We start from the raw sequence: 14,081 nt of genomic DNA, 5'->3' as shown, positions 1-14,081 counted from the left end.
GGAACCATTGAAGACTACAGATCATATATAACAAGTGGTTCCAAATATGGTAGCACGTGGGGACTCACAAGGATTTGTGGGGTACACTGTTTCTCCCTGTATCTCCTCCCCTCGTATTTCTTCTTTCCCTTACCTAGGAGCCCCCATAACTTCTCCCATTTCCTGCTTCCTTCTCTGCTTCCCACTTCAGCTTTTCCTCCTTCCCTTCCCCGGCAGCCTCTTCCTGGGAAAAATTTGGCTGCCTGTATAGGGCCATGCTGTTACATGGTGGCCTCCAGCACTGGGCTAGTCCCAGTTGCATGATGGCTGCTCCTAGCATTGTGCTGTGTCCAGTGGTGGTTTCTGCTGGTGAGCCTTCTTTCCTTTCCACCCACCAGCCCAGCCTACCTTAATATGCCTCCAGCTTTTCCCCCTACCCAACAGCCTCTCCCCAAGAAAAGTCTAGCCAGGTTGCATGGAGGCTGGTGCTTGGCTAGGCCAAGTTGTGTGATGGCTAGTACTGGGCCAGTCAAAGTTATATGGGTAGTTTCTGGTAGTTGCCACTGGGCCTGTCCCTGTTGACAGTGGAGGGAGGGCAGACCCTTTTCTGGTTTGTTTCAGCTTCCCAGTCCACCACTGTTCTCTCCCCACAGCTTTGATTTATAGAAACCTGTTATGGTTGCCTAGAAACCTCCAGCAGCCACTGAAAGTTCAGTGGGCATTCTTTTCTTAAAGCCACAGGCACTTTATTTTGAGGAGTTTTAATCCCCTAATGTATTTTTTTTACATTTCAGATTTTTCTGCAACCCTGAAACTTCCTTCAGGTTAGTAAAGAAATGCTCCTGGTCTGTCCCTTGCTCCATTTTGCAGCTTTATCAATCATATCCTCTATGGCGCAATTCAAAAATAGACGTGTTGATAGCTGGTAGCAGGTAGACACCATTTAGAATGCAACACAGGAGCTAGAAAGCAGTCCACCGGTTACCAGCAACTTCTAGGCTCTGTTCAACATTTGCCCTGTAAAGGCCTGAATGTCCTGGCTGCCTCCTTCCATATGAGCCTCCAGGAAAGTTAAGATGATTTGGTGAGACACTGATCTGATGCCTTCATTGGCAAGCATCAGATTATTCTAGTAATCACCACCACGGCCATACAGCAGTGGTACCAACCCTCTGAAATGCCCTTCCTCAAACTATATGCAGGCCCCTTGTTTAAGAAGCAAGGTAAAGTTAAATTTTCTTTAAAATTGGAGTTTCAGTCCTTTTTATGATGCTCAGTTAGTTTTGAAAGTTGTTAGTTGTATTGATCGTGGTTTAACATTGATTTTTTACTTTATTGTACTCCCCCCTTGAAGGTCTATTAAACATTACCAGCCCATTCCTAAAGGGGGGGTAGATACACATTGGCCGAGAGTGGCGGAGCCATGCTGCCTCCTCAGAGGAGGAACAAAACATGGTTTTTAAAAAGAAAAAGGGGGGAAGGCCCCAATGAAAACATTGAGGCTGCCGCTCAAAGGAATGTCCCTGGGCCAAAAGGGCTGTGGAAGCTGCCTAAAGACAGCGCCACCCCCAGGAACACCTCCCCCACACTGGCTCAGTGGTTCTCTTCCAGGATTTAGTTCCTGAATTGGCTGTGCTGGCGGCGAAGCTTCCTGTATTTATCTGGTGATAAAGTGGCACCCATGCTAGCGTAAGGTCACGCTGGCTCTTAAGAAGATCCCTCACCCCAAGATTGCAGATATTATCAGACTTTTCTGTTATTTTGCTTATGTAAAAATAAAATATTATTTTGGTACTGCTGTGTGTGTGTGAAGTGCCTTCGAGTCACTTCCAGCTTACGGTGACTCAATGAAATAATGTTCTCCAAAATGTCCTATCATTAACAGCCTTTCTCAGGTCAATCCATCTCCTGTTTGGTCTTCCTCTTTTCCTGCTGCCTTCAACTTTTCCTAGCATTATTGTTTTTTCCAAGGACTCCTGTCTTCCTATGTCACCAAAATACGATAGCCTTAGTTTAGTCATTTCAACTTCTAGGGAGAGTTCAGGCTTGATTAGATGTAGAACATGCTGATTCATCTTTTTGGTAGTTCACAGTATTCATAAAACTCTCCAGTACCACATTTCAAATGAATCAATTTTCTTCCTGTCAGTTTTCTTCATTGCCCAGCTTTCACACCCAATTGGGAATACTATGGCATGAATTATCTTGATCGTGGTTGCCAGTGACACATCCTTACACTTAAGGATCTCTTCTAGCTCTTTCATGGCTTCCCTTCCCAGTCTCAATCTGCTTCTGATTTCTTGGTTGCAGTCTCCCTTTTGGTTGATCATGGGGCCAAGGAATACGAAATCTTGAACCATTTCCATTTCTCCATTATCAACTTTAAAGTTGTGTTAATTTCCCAGTACTGCTGGATGCTATTCAGAATGTGTTCTTGTAAAAATGTACTGAGGCATGATTTGTATATACCCCTCAAGAGGTGTGACTAATAGAGTGCAAAGCACAAAGGTGCCTGGGCACACGGCAAGCAGTTAAGAGTGAAGCAGCTCCAACCTGCCAAACATTTCACGCCGTTTTGCAGGAGCCACAGTATTAAATGCCTGTAAATGAGGGCTGGACAACACTCCGCCGCAGAACGAGAGTAACATTCCTACTACAGAAATCCTACTAGAAGCTGCTTTCCCTTGTTTTGCTATAACCCCAGCAACTAAAAGGACTTTCCTCATTCACCCATTTAAACCTAGAGCCATTTCTGCATACTCAATTGTATAGAATATCTTAGCTTCTTGGAACTGGGCATTATTGACAATAACCCTTTTTCTGAAGGGATGCTCTTTTTGGTAAGAAAAAAAAAAGAATGATAAGACAACACGACACATTTGCAAGCATCAAATTTTACCTGAGAATAAATGTATGATCCTTCAGAAACAAAAGCACATAAGTATAAATATTTATTATCAATTTAAGAACTTAATTTGATGTAAAGTTACAGTTCTGCTTGTTCCAAGTGATCCTGCCACACAGATGGTTTTTCCACAGTGAAGCTGCACCTTTTTTTGTTACCAAATTGTTTGTCTGTTAAAGATGCTTATGCTGTAACTTCTAGGGCATCAGGATTAATGCAAATTTTGGTAAAAAGATATCCTTGAAAAACCAGTTACAAAGATTTTGACACAAAAAAGTGAATATACAAATGCTGAAAAAATGTGCTGTGAAAAAGTGCTTTAGAATTTACAATTCACTTCCCAACAATTTCATAAATTGCTTTTACATGCAAGATAGATCTTATTACATTTGGCAGAAAACATTTATACACATTCTTTACAATTTGTACATGTATTTCAAAGGCTGTATCATAACACTTTACGGAATTTTGGAAGACAAGCTACATTAATAGGAAAAGCGTGTAGACCAACATCAAAAATGTGGCAATGAAGAATGTCTGAGCCCTTCTTATATATATGACGTTTACATTCTGGGATCGTTTGGTGTTTTTTTGGGGCGGGACTTCATATTGCCTCCACAAACCCAGATTCTCTATTATTCTAAAAATATTACAATATATAAATGACAATGGCATACAAATTAACAGAACTTGTAGAATGCACCCATAAGTTAGAATGGCTTGATGGGTAAAATAATATATCCTTTCTATGGCTTTCCTTGAAATGAATTCATTCTAGTGAACACTGCATTTGGCACTATGGTCTGCTTGTGGCAATGCTCCTACTTTAGTTCAGTTTAGCCAATTTTCCTATAGATAATGCCATCAATGGCCTATTGTCAACGTACAAAAAGGAGTGGTTTTTTTACACCCTTCTGCAGTTTCTAGCATTTCAATAACAGTTCTATTTTGAAACAGGTGAGGTTTTTTATTTTTGCTATATAAGCTCACACTGTGTTTAACAAAAGAAACACAGTATTCAGTTTTCCTCTGGAAAGTGGACTAAGCTGTTTTGGGATTAAAAAGCAAAGTCAAAAGACACCGTCACATCATGCAATCATATGAGGATCAAAAGGACAGAAGTAATGTGGGGATTTTCCATCATGACGGTAGTGATGGGACTGGTAATTAATGCTACAGTGCATGTTTAAGATTAAGAGAAGAAAGTCCCCTCCAATGCCCAGGACTGCTTCCCATTTGGAAGTAGCACAAGGGCATGTTCGTGAAGAGATGGAACAATATTGTCTAGATACTTGGCTCTCTCTAGGTTAAACTCTCTTCTTCACAAAGGCAGGAATGGAACTAATCTAGCCTTCAAGTCATCTGTGGTACAAAAAACAGGACACCAAAAGACACTTGGGGAAAAGTGTGTGCCAGCAGTGTTGTTACAGAGACTACATCATAGCTATACCAAAGAAGAGATTAACCTTTGCTCTCAGCACCACACATTTAATCAAAGATTCTATTGAGATAAAGGGATCTGAATTTACAGATTCTTATTCCGAATTTTTCTTTTTCTATTTAGGACTATCTATTCAGAGGTCAATGAATAACTCTGAAGCATTCGAGAGTATGAAGCTTTTTTGTAACCCTTGGCAACAAATCACTTGACAATTTAAATCCATATTATGTAAAGAATTCTAGTTTCGCTTAGGTAACTGATAATTTGGGAAAGCAGTCAAGATAAAAAATATACATAAATATCCAAGGCATTGTAGGCTGACAAAGTAAACATCTGTAGTTTTCACTTTTTTTTGCATCTTGTATTTTACAAAGGTTTTTTTGGGATGGCAAAGATGTAGTACATTTTTTTTTGAATTCACAGTTCCTCCCCTCCCTTGAGAAAAGCACTTTGGAGTTTGTTCTTCGTTATTATTCTCTGTATCTACATGACCGGGAAGCGACCGAGGGCCTGCCTCAGCTTTTCTGCAATCTGAAATAGAAACAAATATCAGTCTTGAAAAACACTACTGCCACGCTGCACTGTTAGAGTCATCCAGTTTTCAGCTTGGGAAAGGATGTCAAGCAATTCATTTCTCCAATCTCCGCATCAACGAAGAGCTTTTTTGCTGGCCAGGTTTAACGTTTTACCCTCAGCGCTGAGAGGGGAGATATCGTAAAGTTCCATATATGAATAGACTTTGCCCTTGTGGGTATGCTCATGCTGAAACTGTTACTGATGTCTTGTTATACTGCCCTTTGTATGCAGAAATCCTGGTTAAATTCTTATTACCCTTGCTAAGTAAAAAGAAAAAGTTGTCTGATAAATATAAATTATTGTTCTTATTGAATAACCAGAACCCAGACTTAAACAATGGGTAGCAAAATCCCTACAACGTCCAATAAGCATAAGGGAGCTTGTTTCTTAACTGTGCAAATTTTAAACTTGGATGTATTTTAACTGTTCTGATTATTCCTTTTTATGCCAATAAAGGTGATACTGCATTACTCCCATGTTAAAAAGGGGGGACAAGGAAACACACAGGATGAGGTTCAGCCATTAAGAATTCATTTCACACATTTAGTGTTTATAAAACATGTTCATCTTTGACAGTCAAAATTTCAGTCCTGCTAATGTAGCACATGCTTGCGCTTGTAATGGCTGCCACACCTGCTACATGCCTTGACCTATGTGTTCTCTAACACAAGAACATGGGTGATTTTCACACTTCACAGTGCTTTTCAAAAAGCGGTTTCTGGATGAGCTAGTGCTTAGTCCTTCGGATATAGTGCAACCCAGATAACTGTTCTGCAACTAAAATGGCAATTCTTTCCAAATACATCACTGCCCAATGGCAACAACTTCTAGCACAGCTGGAAGTTTGAATTACCATCCTTCAAGTTGTTCACTTTTGTACTCATGCATACACTGGGTTCATTTTGTTGGAGCTTTGGCTATGATCTCAATTTTCATGATCTAATGAACAATGAAGAAGTTCTGAGCAGGTATTTGCAAAGTAAAACAGAAATCAAGTGGTACCTTTATGACTAACCAAGTTTATCCCAGGTTTTCGCAATTCAGGAAGCCCAATTTTATCAATATGGATATACATGTAAAAGGCTAATCCAAGGCTCCACTACAACGCAGTGCATGTATGAATTCTGTGGATGGTTTGAGCCAGGGAGGAAAGATTGAGAATGAAGGCCATGGGAAGGGGTGTGGCTCAGTGGTAGAGCATCTGCTTGGCATGCAGAAGGTCCCAGGTTCAATCCCCGGCATCTCCAGTTAGGGACTAGGCAGGTAGGTGATGTGAAAGACCTCTGCCTGAGAACCTGGAGTTGCTGCTGGTCTGAGTAGACAATACTGACTTTGATGGACCAAGGGTCTGATTCATGTGTTCAAGGCCAGGAGCCTGAAACAGGTCTTGACCTCACTGCTCTGAGAAACATCATCCAAATGGGTCCAGAGTGATGCTTCTTAGCACAAAGTTCCCTTTTATCTAGTATTCAGTGTACTTCAGATTCTCCCATTTTTTCCCTTTTAAATCCTTAAAATCTTGGGAAGAGGAGAAAAGATGTAAATGCTCCATAGAGGGTCTTTTTTATCTGCGCTTGAATAGCACCACAAGGTATGTTCACTTCTGACCATCCATGGTAAATATACATATGTGATGACAGGATGAAATTACAAAGAAATATGTGGAATTACTGCAAGCTGCTTAACTGCTATCCTTTTCTGAAGGGAATGAAAGAATGTCTATTAAATATAATGTTATTCATTTTTTATAAAGAGTACAGAAAAAGAGGGGGAGAAACAGATATGGGGAGTTTTACAGTTCTTATTTAATCTGTGCTTAAACTAGCACTACCGTCTACCCCATGGTAGTCTCTTCTATATTGATTCTAAATTTAACTAATATTCCAATAGCTATTTTTAATAAGTAAGCTGTTTACATTGTTCTTGACTGATAGATTATTATACCATAAAACTTAATTTCTGACAGTAACTGTGAGCTATAAGCAGTAGATACCATACATTTTTCAAATCTCAGTTGTTTCTATTATTCTATTTTGTGATTGAAATACAGGTAACCTGTTTGCATAAGCATTGTTAAATCAATTGTATCTGTCATAGAATGGCTGCCACTTCTGCTTAAATTCATCAATCGACTTTCTCCGCACCAGGTTTGTTAGGGAATGAAAGAATTTCTATTGAACTGCCAAGTACAACGCAGTGTGCACCCCAGCAAAAAAGCAAGCAATAGCTGCATAGCCTTGTCATGTGAAGCGAGTGGCACAGGAAAGACTAGTAGTGCCAAGCGGCATTTTCTACAAAGGAGAAGAAAACTATTTCTTCGTTACGTCTACATTTAAAAAATAGACATTTACTGTAAATTGCTTCTGAAATAATCACAGCTATAGCCCAAGCCCTTACTGTTCACATTCTTTTTTTTTGGGGGGGGGGGACACCACATTTCAAGCATGTGACAAAATCTGAGCGCAAAGAAAAATATGCAACTTGACATTTGTTTAGAAGAGTAAATTACTGAATGGCTGGCAAACAAAAAGGGGCCCGTATACATTGCAGCTTACCGTTTCATAGAACTGTGCCTGCTGCTCCAGATATAAGCGGATGACACTATTGTAATCATAAATCCGGTTACTGTGGAAGTGATTCATCTCAGCTGTAAATCAGAGCCAGGACATGCATTAGTTCATTTTATTTCAATGAGGAATCAATAGTAATTATTTAGAAATCCAAACACAGGATTCACAGGCTACTGGAATTCACGTATGGTTGCAGCGGTGTGCCTGCCAATCCAGTACCATTTTGCTCCATTGCACAGCATGGCATAAGAATCTTCTATGGGTTCAGGTGGAGAGATGTAGTAAATAATATGTCCCTGACAGTAGCTTGGTGCAGTTACTACACAGATATCCAGCTGCCAACTGCTGGAATACGTGAATCAGGCTAATTCACGTATTTCTGGATGAACAGTACTGTAACATTCAGCATTTTTAAAAAAACGAAGGCCAAAGACTACTTTACACATGTGTAGTGGGGAAAATGGCAGTTGTATGAAGCTGAACAACACATAGCACGGTAGACAGACTTCCAAAAAGCTTCTGCAATGCTGAATTCTGTTTCATTTATTTGCAGCTATATTTATTTATAATACTGCTTATAAATCTCCAGGCTAAACAATAAACAGTCATAGCTGCTGTGTCACACTGTCCGGTATATCTGGAGAGAGAGTGTGTTTTGCATTTGGGTGAATATATACCGTATTTTTCGCTCCATAAGACACACTTTTTTCCTCAAAAGTGAGGGGAAATGTGGGTGCGTCTTATGGAGTGAATGAGCGTCTTATGGACCCTAGTCCAGTCCATAAGACGCACATTCTAGCCTGGAAGGAAGGCGGGCAGGGCACACAGAGCTGGCTGGGCACGCCAGAACAACGCGAGCCGGCATTCCCCGCCCCAATGGCCAGCTGAAAGGCGGGCGGGCCCGCTCTGTGCGCCCCACCCCCGCCTCCCAGCTGGCCGTCGGGGCAGGGAAAGCCGGCTCACATTGTTCTGGCGCGCCCAGCTCTGTGAGCCCCACGCGCCAGAACGACATGAGTCGGCGTGCCCCGACGGCCAGCTGGGAGGCGGGGGGGGGCACACAGAGCGGGCCCGCCTGCCTCCCAGCTGGCCTTCGGGGCAGGGAACGCCGGCTCGCGTCGTTCTGGCGCGCCCAGCTCTGTGCGCCCCGCCCGCCAGAACGACGCGAGCCGGCATTTCCCGCCCCGACGGCCAGCCGGGAGGCAGGGGGCGCACAGAGCGGCTGGGCGTGCCAGAACGACGCGAGCCAGCGTTCCCCGCCCCGATGGCCAGCTGGGGGGGGGGCGTCTTATGGTCCAGTGTGTCTAATGGAGCGAAAAATACGGTATATCTAGAGAAGCAATAAAGATCCATTTAAAAAAAAAGAAAAAAAAAGGTAAGTTATAAATTGGTCAAACTGATGTGTGACCAGAAAGCTGAAAGTAACATCCCTGTGTTCTTAAAGAACAATTTTTTAAAGAACACGTTCAGCAAAACTTTGCTCCTAACTTTATTTAACCTACGATGTCTTCATTACAATGACTAGGTGACTGATGCTCCGACAAATATTGATCCTATTTAATTTGGAGTCTGTATAAAAGATGAGCAGAAGTTAATCTCCCAATTAAATGGATAAAGCCAGAGACCTACCTGGTCACTCTCATGCCACAACACTCCTTCTGGCTTTAAAATTATATCCACCAGAAGCAGGAACTGTAACATTTTCATATTTCCCTTACTAAACCATCCATATTTCTTAGTTTTGCCATGACCTGAGGTTTTCTACTAACAGCCCACAGCCTTCTATTTTTAAACTGAAAGAAGATGCCTTAGGCCTCCGCCGATTCTGCTGGAGCAAAACCGGGAAGTTGGTCTTGGGCCTCTGCGCTCCCTCCTTTCCTGACATTCTTTGCTACTGGGAGAGCGCAGCCACAGCATGGGGATGACCTACTTTTATTTGAAATGGAACCTCTCTAACCAGCAAGGTAGATCCTGTTACTTTCTCATGGTGATGAAGGAAGCAGGGGTGGGTCAGGAAAGGGTAGCATACAAATCCAAGGCCTACTTCTAGTCTCCTTCTGGGCAGAATCCCAGGGGCCAAAAGGCACCAGAACACGCTGCTGATCCTAAACTACAGCCCTAGCCAGTTTTGTATAGCTGCTCTGGACTATTTGCTTATTTTCAGATGTTCCAAATCCTGCCCATGGAAGACATGGACAGTCTTACTTCTGTGCTGAAAACAGGTAGTGCAGAGAAAACAAGCAGTTAAATCTATAAATATAGTATGTCCCATCTAAACAAGTTACTTAAAAGGGGAATAAAAAGTCATCTGATACAGAAAACTGAAGACATGCCGAGGGAGTATTGATTCATCCTTCACTGATTTTTTAACATTATATTAATTTATACCATAGGATCAGGAAATTCTGAATATTCAAAGTAAATCCAGTTTTAATACCATAGCAATCGGTATTAAAATTAGCCAAGAGCCATTTATGTCTATGACAGTAAAATGGAGTCGTCTACACAGACTGGCTTAGCATGATCTTATCGTAGAACAAAAAAAAAGAGAAATGGGCAACCCTGCCTACCCCTCCCCAAACCTGGCCAGTCCCAGTAATATTATAGATGAAAAACCAGCAAGCTTCAGCATCTTGCAATATGCTTGCCGTCTCCGTCTTCATATCTTATTGATATGACACCCTAAATTACTTTTATCATTTCTTACAGCATCCTTACTCATCCTCATTCCCAATTAATAAGGGCCACTGAAAGTCACATGCAGTTTACCTTGCAGTGCGTAAGACATGGTGCTTACACGCTTCAGCATATTTTGCTTGTCCTGTGGTGTAATTTTACTGGTAGCAACTAGCTTATCACCTTCTTTCACTTTTTCTATGGCACCCTGTTAAGACAAAATGCCACACAAAGCATTGCTGAAAAGGCACAAATGCCTATGCTGTTTCTATGCACACACAAAGCAAGTACCCTCCACAATTCAACCATTACTGGCAGGTTGCCTTGAAATAAATCAAATTGAAGAGTTTTATGTATTCATTTATTTACTTATTTACAAAATTTATGCCCCTCCTTTCTGCCCTCAGAAGTGCTACCAAGACAGCCAACAGATTAACATACATAACAAAAATGTCTTAAAACCACAAAAACACAGAATTAAAACCACACGAAATTACAGATACAAAAACATTAAAGTAATTAAAACATAGGGCAAGAGTCAGGGATCATGGAGGGGAATGTCAGATGAAACAACAGTCTTCACCCACTGGCAGAAGGTGGCATCAGAAGAGGGCAGCCGAGCCTCTGGGGAGAGAGTTCCAGAGTTCGGGTGCTATGACCAAGAAGGCCTTTCCCCAAGTTGCCACCCACCTACACTCAAAAGGCAGGGGCACAGGTGATCAGGTCTGATTTTTTTAAATACTTTATATCACAGGTACTATGTCTGGCTCTCCAAGGTGCATGAAGTGAAGCCCTTCTGGCTTTTTTACTACTGCTCCAGGTTACTATCCCATCACTGTCAGTGGTTTAGCCCATCAACTGATATTAATTCACTTATCAGTTGTGCCCCAATAAGATTCTTCAGCTGTGGAACAAGTCTCTTTAGTGTATTTCAAAATACAGGTTCAACAGTGTGACCAACATTTGAACAAACACTCAGTCAAGACCACGGTTACACAGCCCGGATAACCTACAAGAACCAATGAACTCTGACCGTGAAAGCCTTCGGCAATACTCAGTCAAGTATTTTTTTGACCAGTTAAAATGCCCAACCATAATATCTGGTACATTCAGAGATATGATTTGGGAAAGAGGTCAGGAGGAAAATTTGCTCTTGGCCCATAACTATTCACTACTAAGAACCAATTCAAGGAAGTATCTTTAAGCCCATTAGTTTCAATTTGTGAAAACCTGCTCCATACTTCAGTTTATCACAGAAGGTTATCAAAAGGATTTTGAAGAGAAAGTTTTAGGACTAAGTTTGCATCTCACTTTATAATACCTAGCATTCATCTCTTACACAACTACTTTAGGGCAAAAGGCTCAATACCTTACCTTGTGTGCACCAATAATATCTGGGAAGCAGCCAAGAAATCCTTTGTATTCATGGTTGGTTTCCATCAGAAAGTGAAGATCTTTCCTTGGCTAATTAAAAAAAAAAACCACACACACAAAAAAATAACCAATTCCATAAAGCCATTCCATACTAGCATAAATTGGCTGAGACTTGCATGTGATTTTAAAGAGCCAATACCCTGTTAATCAGCTGGTTGGTGGGGACACTAGGGAGCAAGACAGAAAGAACTGAATCCTTCCCTCTCCATCCTCTATAGCAGATCACAGCGGGACTCGGCTTCATTGGAAACCGCTACAAAGGCACAGCTCCAGCTGTTAGATAGGAAAGGGGAACTGCGTGGACAACACCTAAGTTCTCTCTCTCTCTCTCTCTCTCTCACACACACACACACACATCATGTTACATACAACTAGAGACTGGCGTGCAGGTCTGTGTGTACACATATAGCCTTGGGGATGGTGAGATCAGGGTGACAGGCCTTAATCAGTAGCTTCTGCTTAATCTTCAGCAGCACCATAATCCCTCAAAGTATTTCCCACTTTATTATAACAATTACCTGTTCTGCCACAAGACTGGCAATTTCTTCATATGTTTTTCCAGCTTCCGTTATTGCTTCATTGAGGTCAGACTCTCCTAAAAAACAGAGTAATTAATACAACAGAGTTTCTTAAAGTCAAAATTAATAGTTCTAACTGAAGTTTAATAAAGGGGTTCCCTTCGATACCTGCATCTAAAAATTATTTTTGTTGGCAGAGGTAGTGGTCTCAAACTATTCTTCTAGAAATTGATTAATTAATCTTCTGTGGTACGTGCACACAAAGAAATACCTAATATTTTATGACTGGCTGGAATTACAGGCTGAAGACTTCACTAGCCATTTAGGAGAAACTTTTTTACCTTATGATTAAATTTTGACCCAAGCAAAGGAAGGTCAGAACTAAGTTTACATGAAATTAAAATCATTGCTTCTTTAGATTTCTAGTGTTTTTGCCTAGCTATGCAAGTTTAAAATAAACTGAACTGCAGGGGAGGATTAAAATATTAGGGGGAAGCATGACAGATACTTGGTATAAACAGTTTAATCAATAAAATAAAACCAACATATTTTAATCTGCATGGATATGATTAATGCACCCCTAATATTAAGAACATGTCACAAAATGTTTTGAAAGAAAAAAAATTCAAAGCAGTACACCAAAAATACCTTGGTATCCACTGGTACTGAAGACAAGTGCTAAATTCTGTAAAGCTTTTCCTATTTTCTGATATTCCTTGGGTAATGCTGAAAGAAAAACAGATTTGAACTGGATTCAAATGAAGCCAGCAATAATACAGTAAATAACTGAGTACTAAAAACGCACCAATATGAGAGTTACAGCCCGTTCCTGAAGGGGGGGGTAGGTAGTTGATGGTCGGGTAGCCTTTCAGGAGGTGGGGAAAAATAAAAATGATTTTTTAAAAAATGTGATACTCCTCCATTGAGTTTCACGGGGCTATACCACCTATTTTGCAGGCATAACTCTACGCCAGAAAATGGTGTGTTCCCAGGGCAAATGGGCTTTGGAAACTCCTTAAAGGCAATTCCGCCCCCGGGAATGCCCCCAGGATGCCGGCACCAGCACTCACGCTGGAAAAATGCCGTTGGGGAGGTAACGCCAGTACACGAGGCTCACGCTGCTGTTTCGCTCCCTGGAGCCGGCATAAGTCACCCTGCGCCAGCATCCATGTAACTTTGCATGGCGCAAGTGGCACGGATACCAGCGGTGGGGTCACGCCAGCTCCTAAGTGACTCCGCCCCCCTTCAGGATTGCACGGTTAGCCATACTTTCCTTCCTATGGTCCTTTAACACACATGAAGCTGCCTTATACTAGATCAATGTCAATATTGCTTAGACTGGCATGACTCTCTAGGGTCTCATGTAGAGGTCTTTCATTGTCACCTATTGCTTGATCCTTTTAACTGGAGATGCCAGGGGATTGAACCTGGGACCTTCTGCATGCAAGGCAGATGCTCTGCCACTGAGCCACAGCTCCACTTCAAAGCTGAAGCTATTTTCTCTGTCTCTTTTTGCACTGCATTTACATCCTCCAGCTATACCCACCTCCTCTCTTGGAACCAGATTTATCTGCAGATTTATTTACAGACTTTTGGAACAGCATCTTGTTGATACAAAGCAGTTAAATGGTCTCAGAACCTGTCACTGGGGTCAGAGAATCCATACTCATTGTTTAAGAGAAAATGCCAGTTGTGGAGAGACTGTGGGCAGTAAGCACACTGCCTTCCTCCTGCCAGAAAAGGCTCCTGAACAAAACACCATGAAGCATAGGAGTCTGAAGCAACAAGGGGGAAATCAAAAGAAATCTCTTACCACCCAAAAAAGAGATCCTCCCCTCTTATGGCAGCCTCTCCTCCCCCAGCCTTGGGATGGTAGTTTGTTCAGCTCCTGTTCAGCTACTCCCACCCCTAAGCAGAGGCACTGAGGGGACTGCAGGGGTAAGGGAAAGTTCCATTTCAATGAACTTCTTTCACTCACAAATGGT

The 14,081-nt window shown here is 41.7% G+C and overlaps 1 protein-coding gene across 1 annotated transcript in view; it reads right to left on the bottom strand.

Annotated features, from left to right (window-relative positions):
• Positions 1-4,509: 4,509 nt before the first annotated feature.
• SNX9 (sorting nexin 9) overlaps positions 4,510-14,081 on the bottom strand; it is a 55,030-nt gene continuing 45,458 nt past the window's right edge. Inside the window, exons 13-18 of the mRNA XM_056853600.1 lie at positions 12,745-12,822; positions 12,097-12,173; positions 11,519-11,608; positions 10,238-10,352; positions 7,457-7,548; positions 4,510-4,856 (exon numbers count right to left, since the gene is read on the bottom strand). Of these exons, the coding sequence (XP_056709578.1) occupies positions 4,809-4,856; positions 7,457-7,548; positions 10,238-10,352; positions 11,519-11,608; positions 12,097-12,173; positions 12,745-12,822 (500 nt within the window). The 3' untranslated portion in view covers positions 4,510-4,808. The remainder of the gene's footprint in view (positions 4,857-7,456; positions 7,549-10,237; positions 10,353-11,518; positions 11,609-12,096; positions 12,174-12,744; positions 12,823-14,081) is intronic.

The sequence above is a fragment of the Euleptes europaea genome, chromosome 7 (assembly GCF_029931775.1).
Source record: "Euleptes europaea isolate rEulEur1 chromosome 7, rEulEur1.hap1, whole genome shotgun sequence".
Taxonomy (NCBI): domain Eukaryota; kingdom Metazoa; phylum Chordata; class Lepidosauria; order Squamata; family Sphaerodactylidae; genus Euleptes; species Euleptes europaea.
Note: the sequence above shows the minus strand (reverse complement) of the source record. Positions and strands in the feature narration are given on the sequence as shown.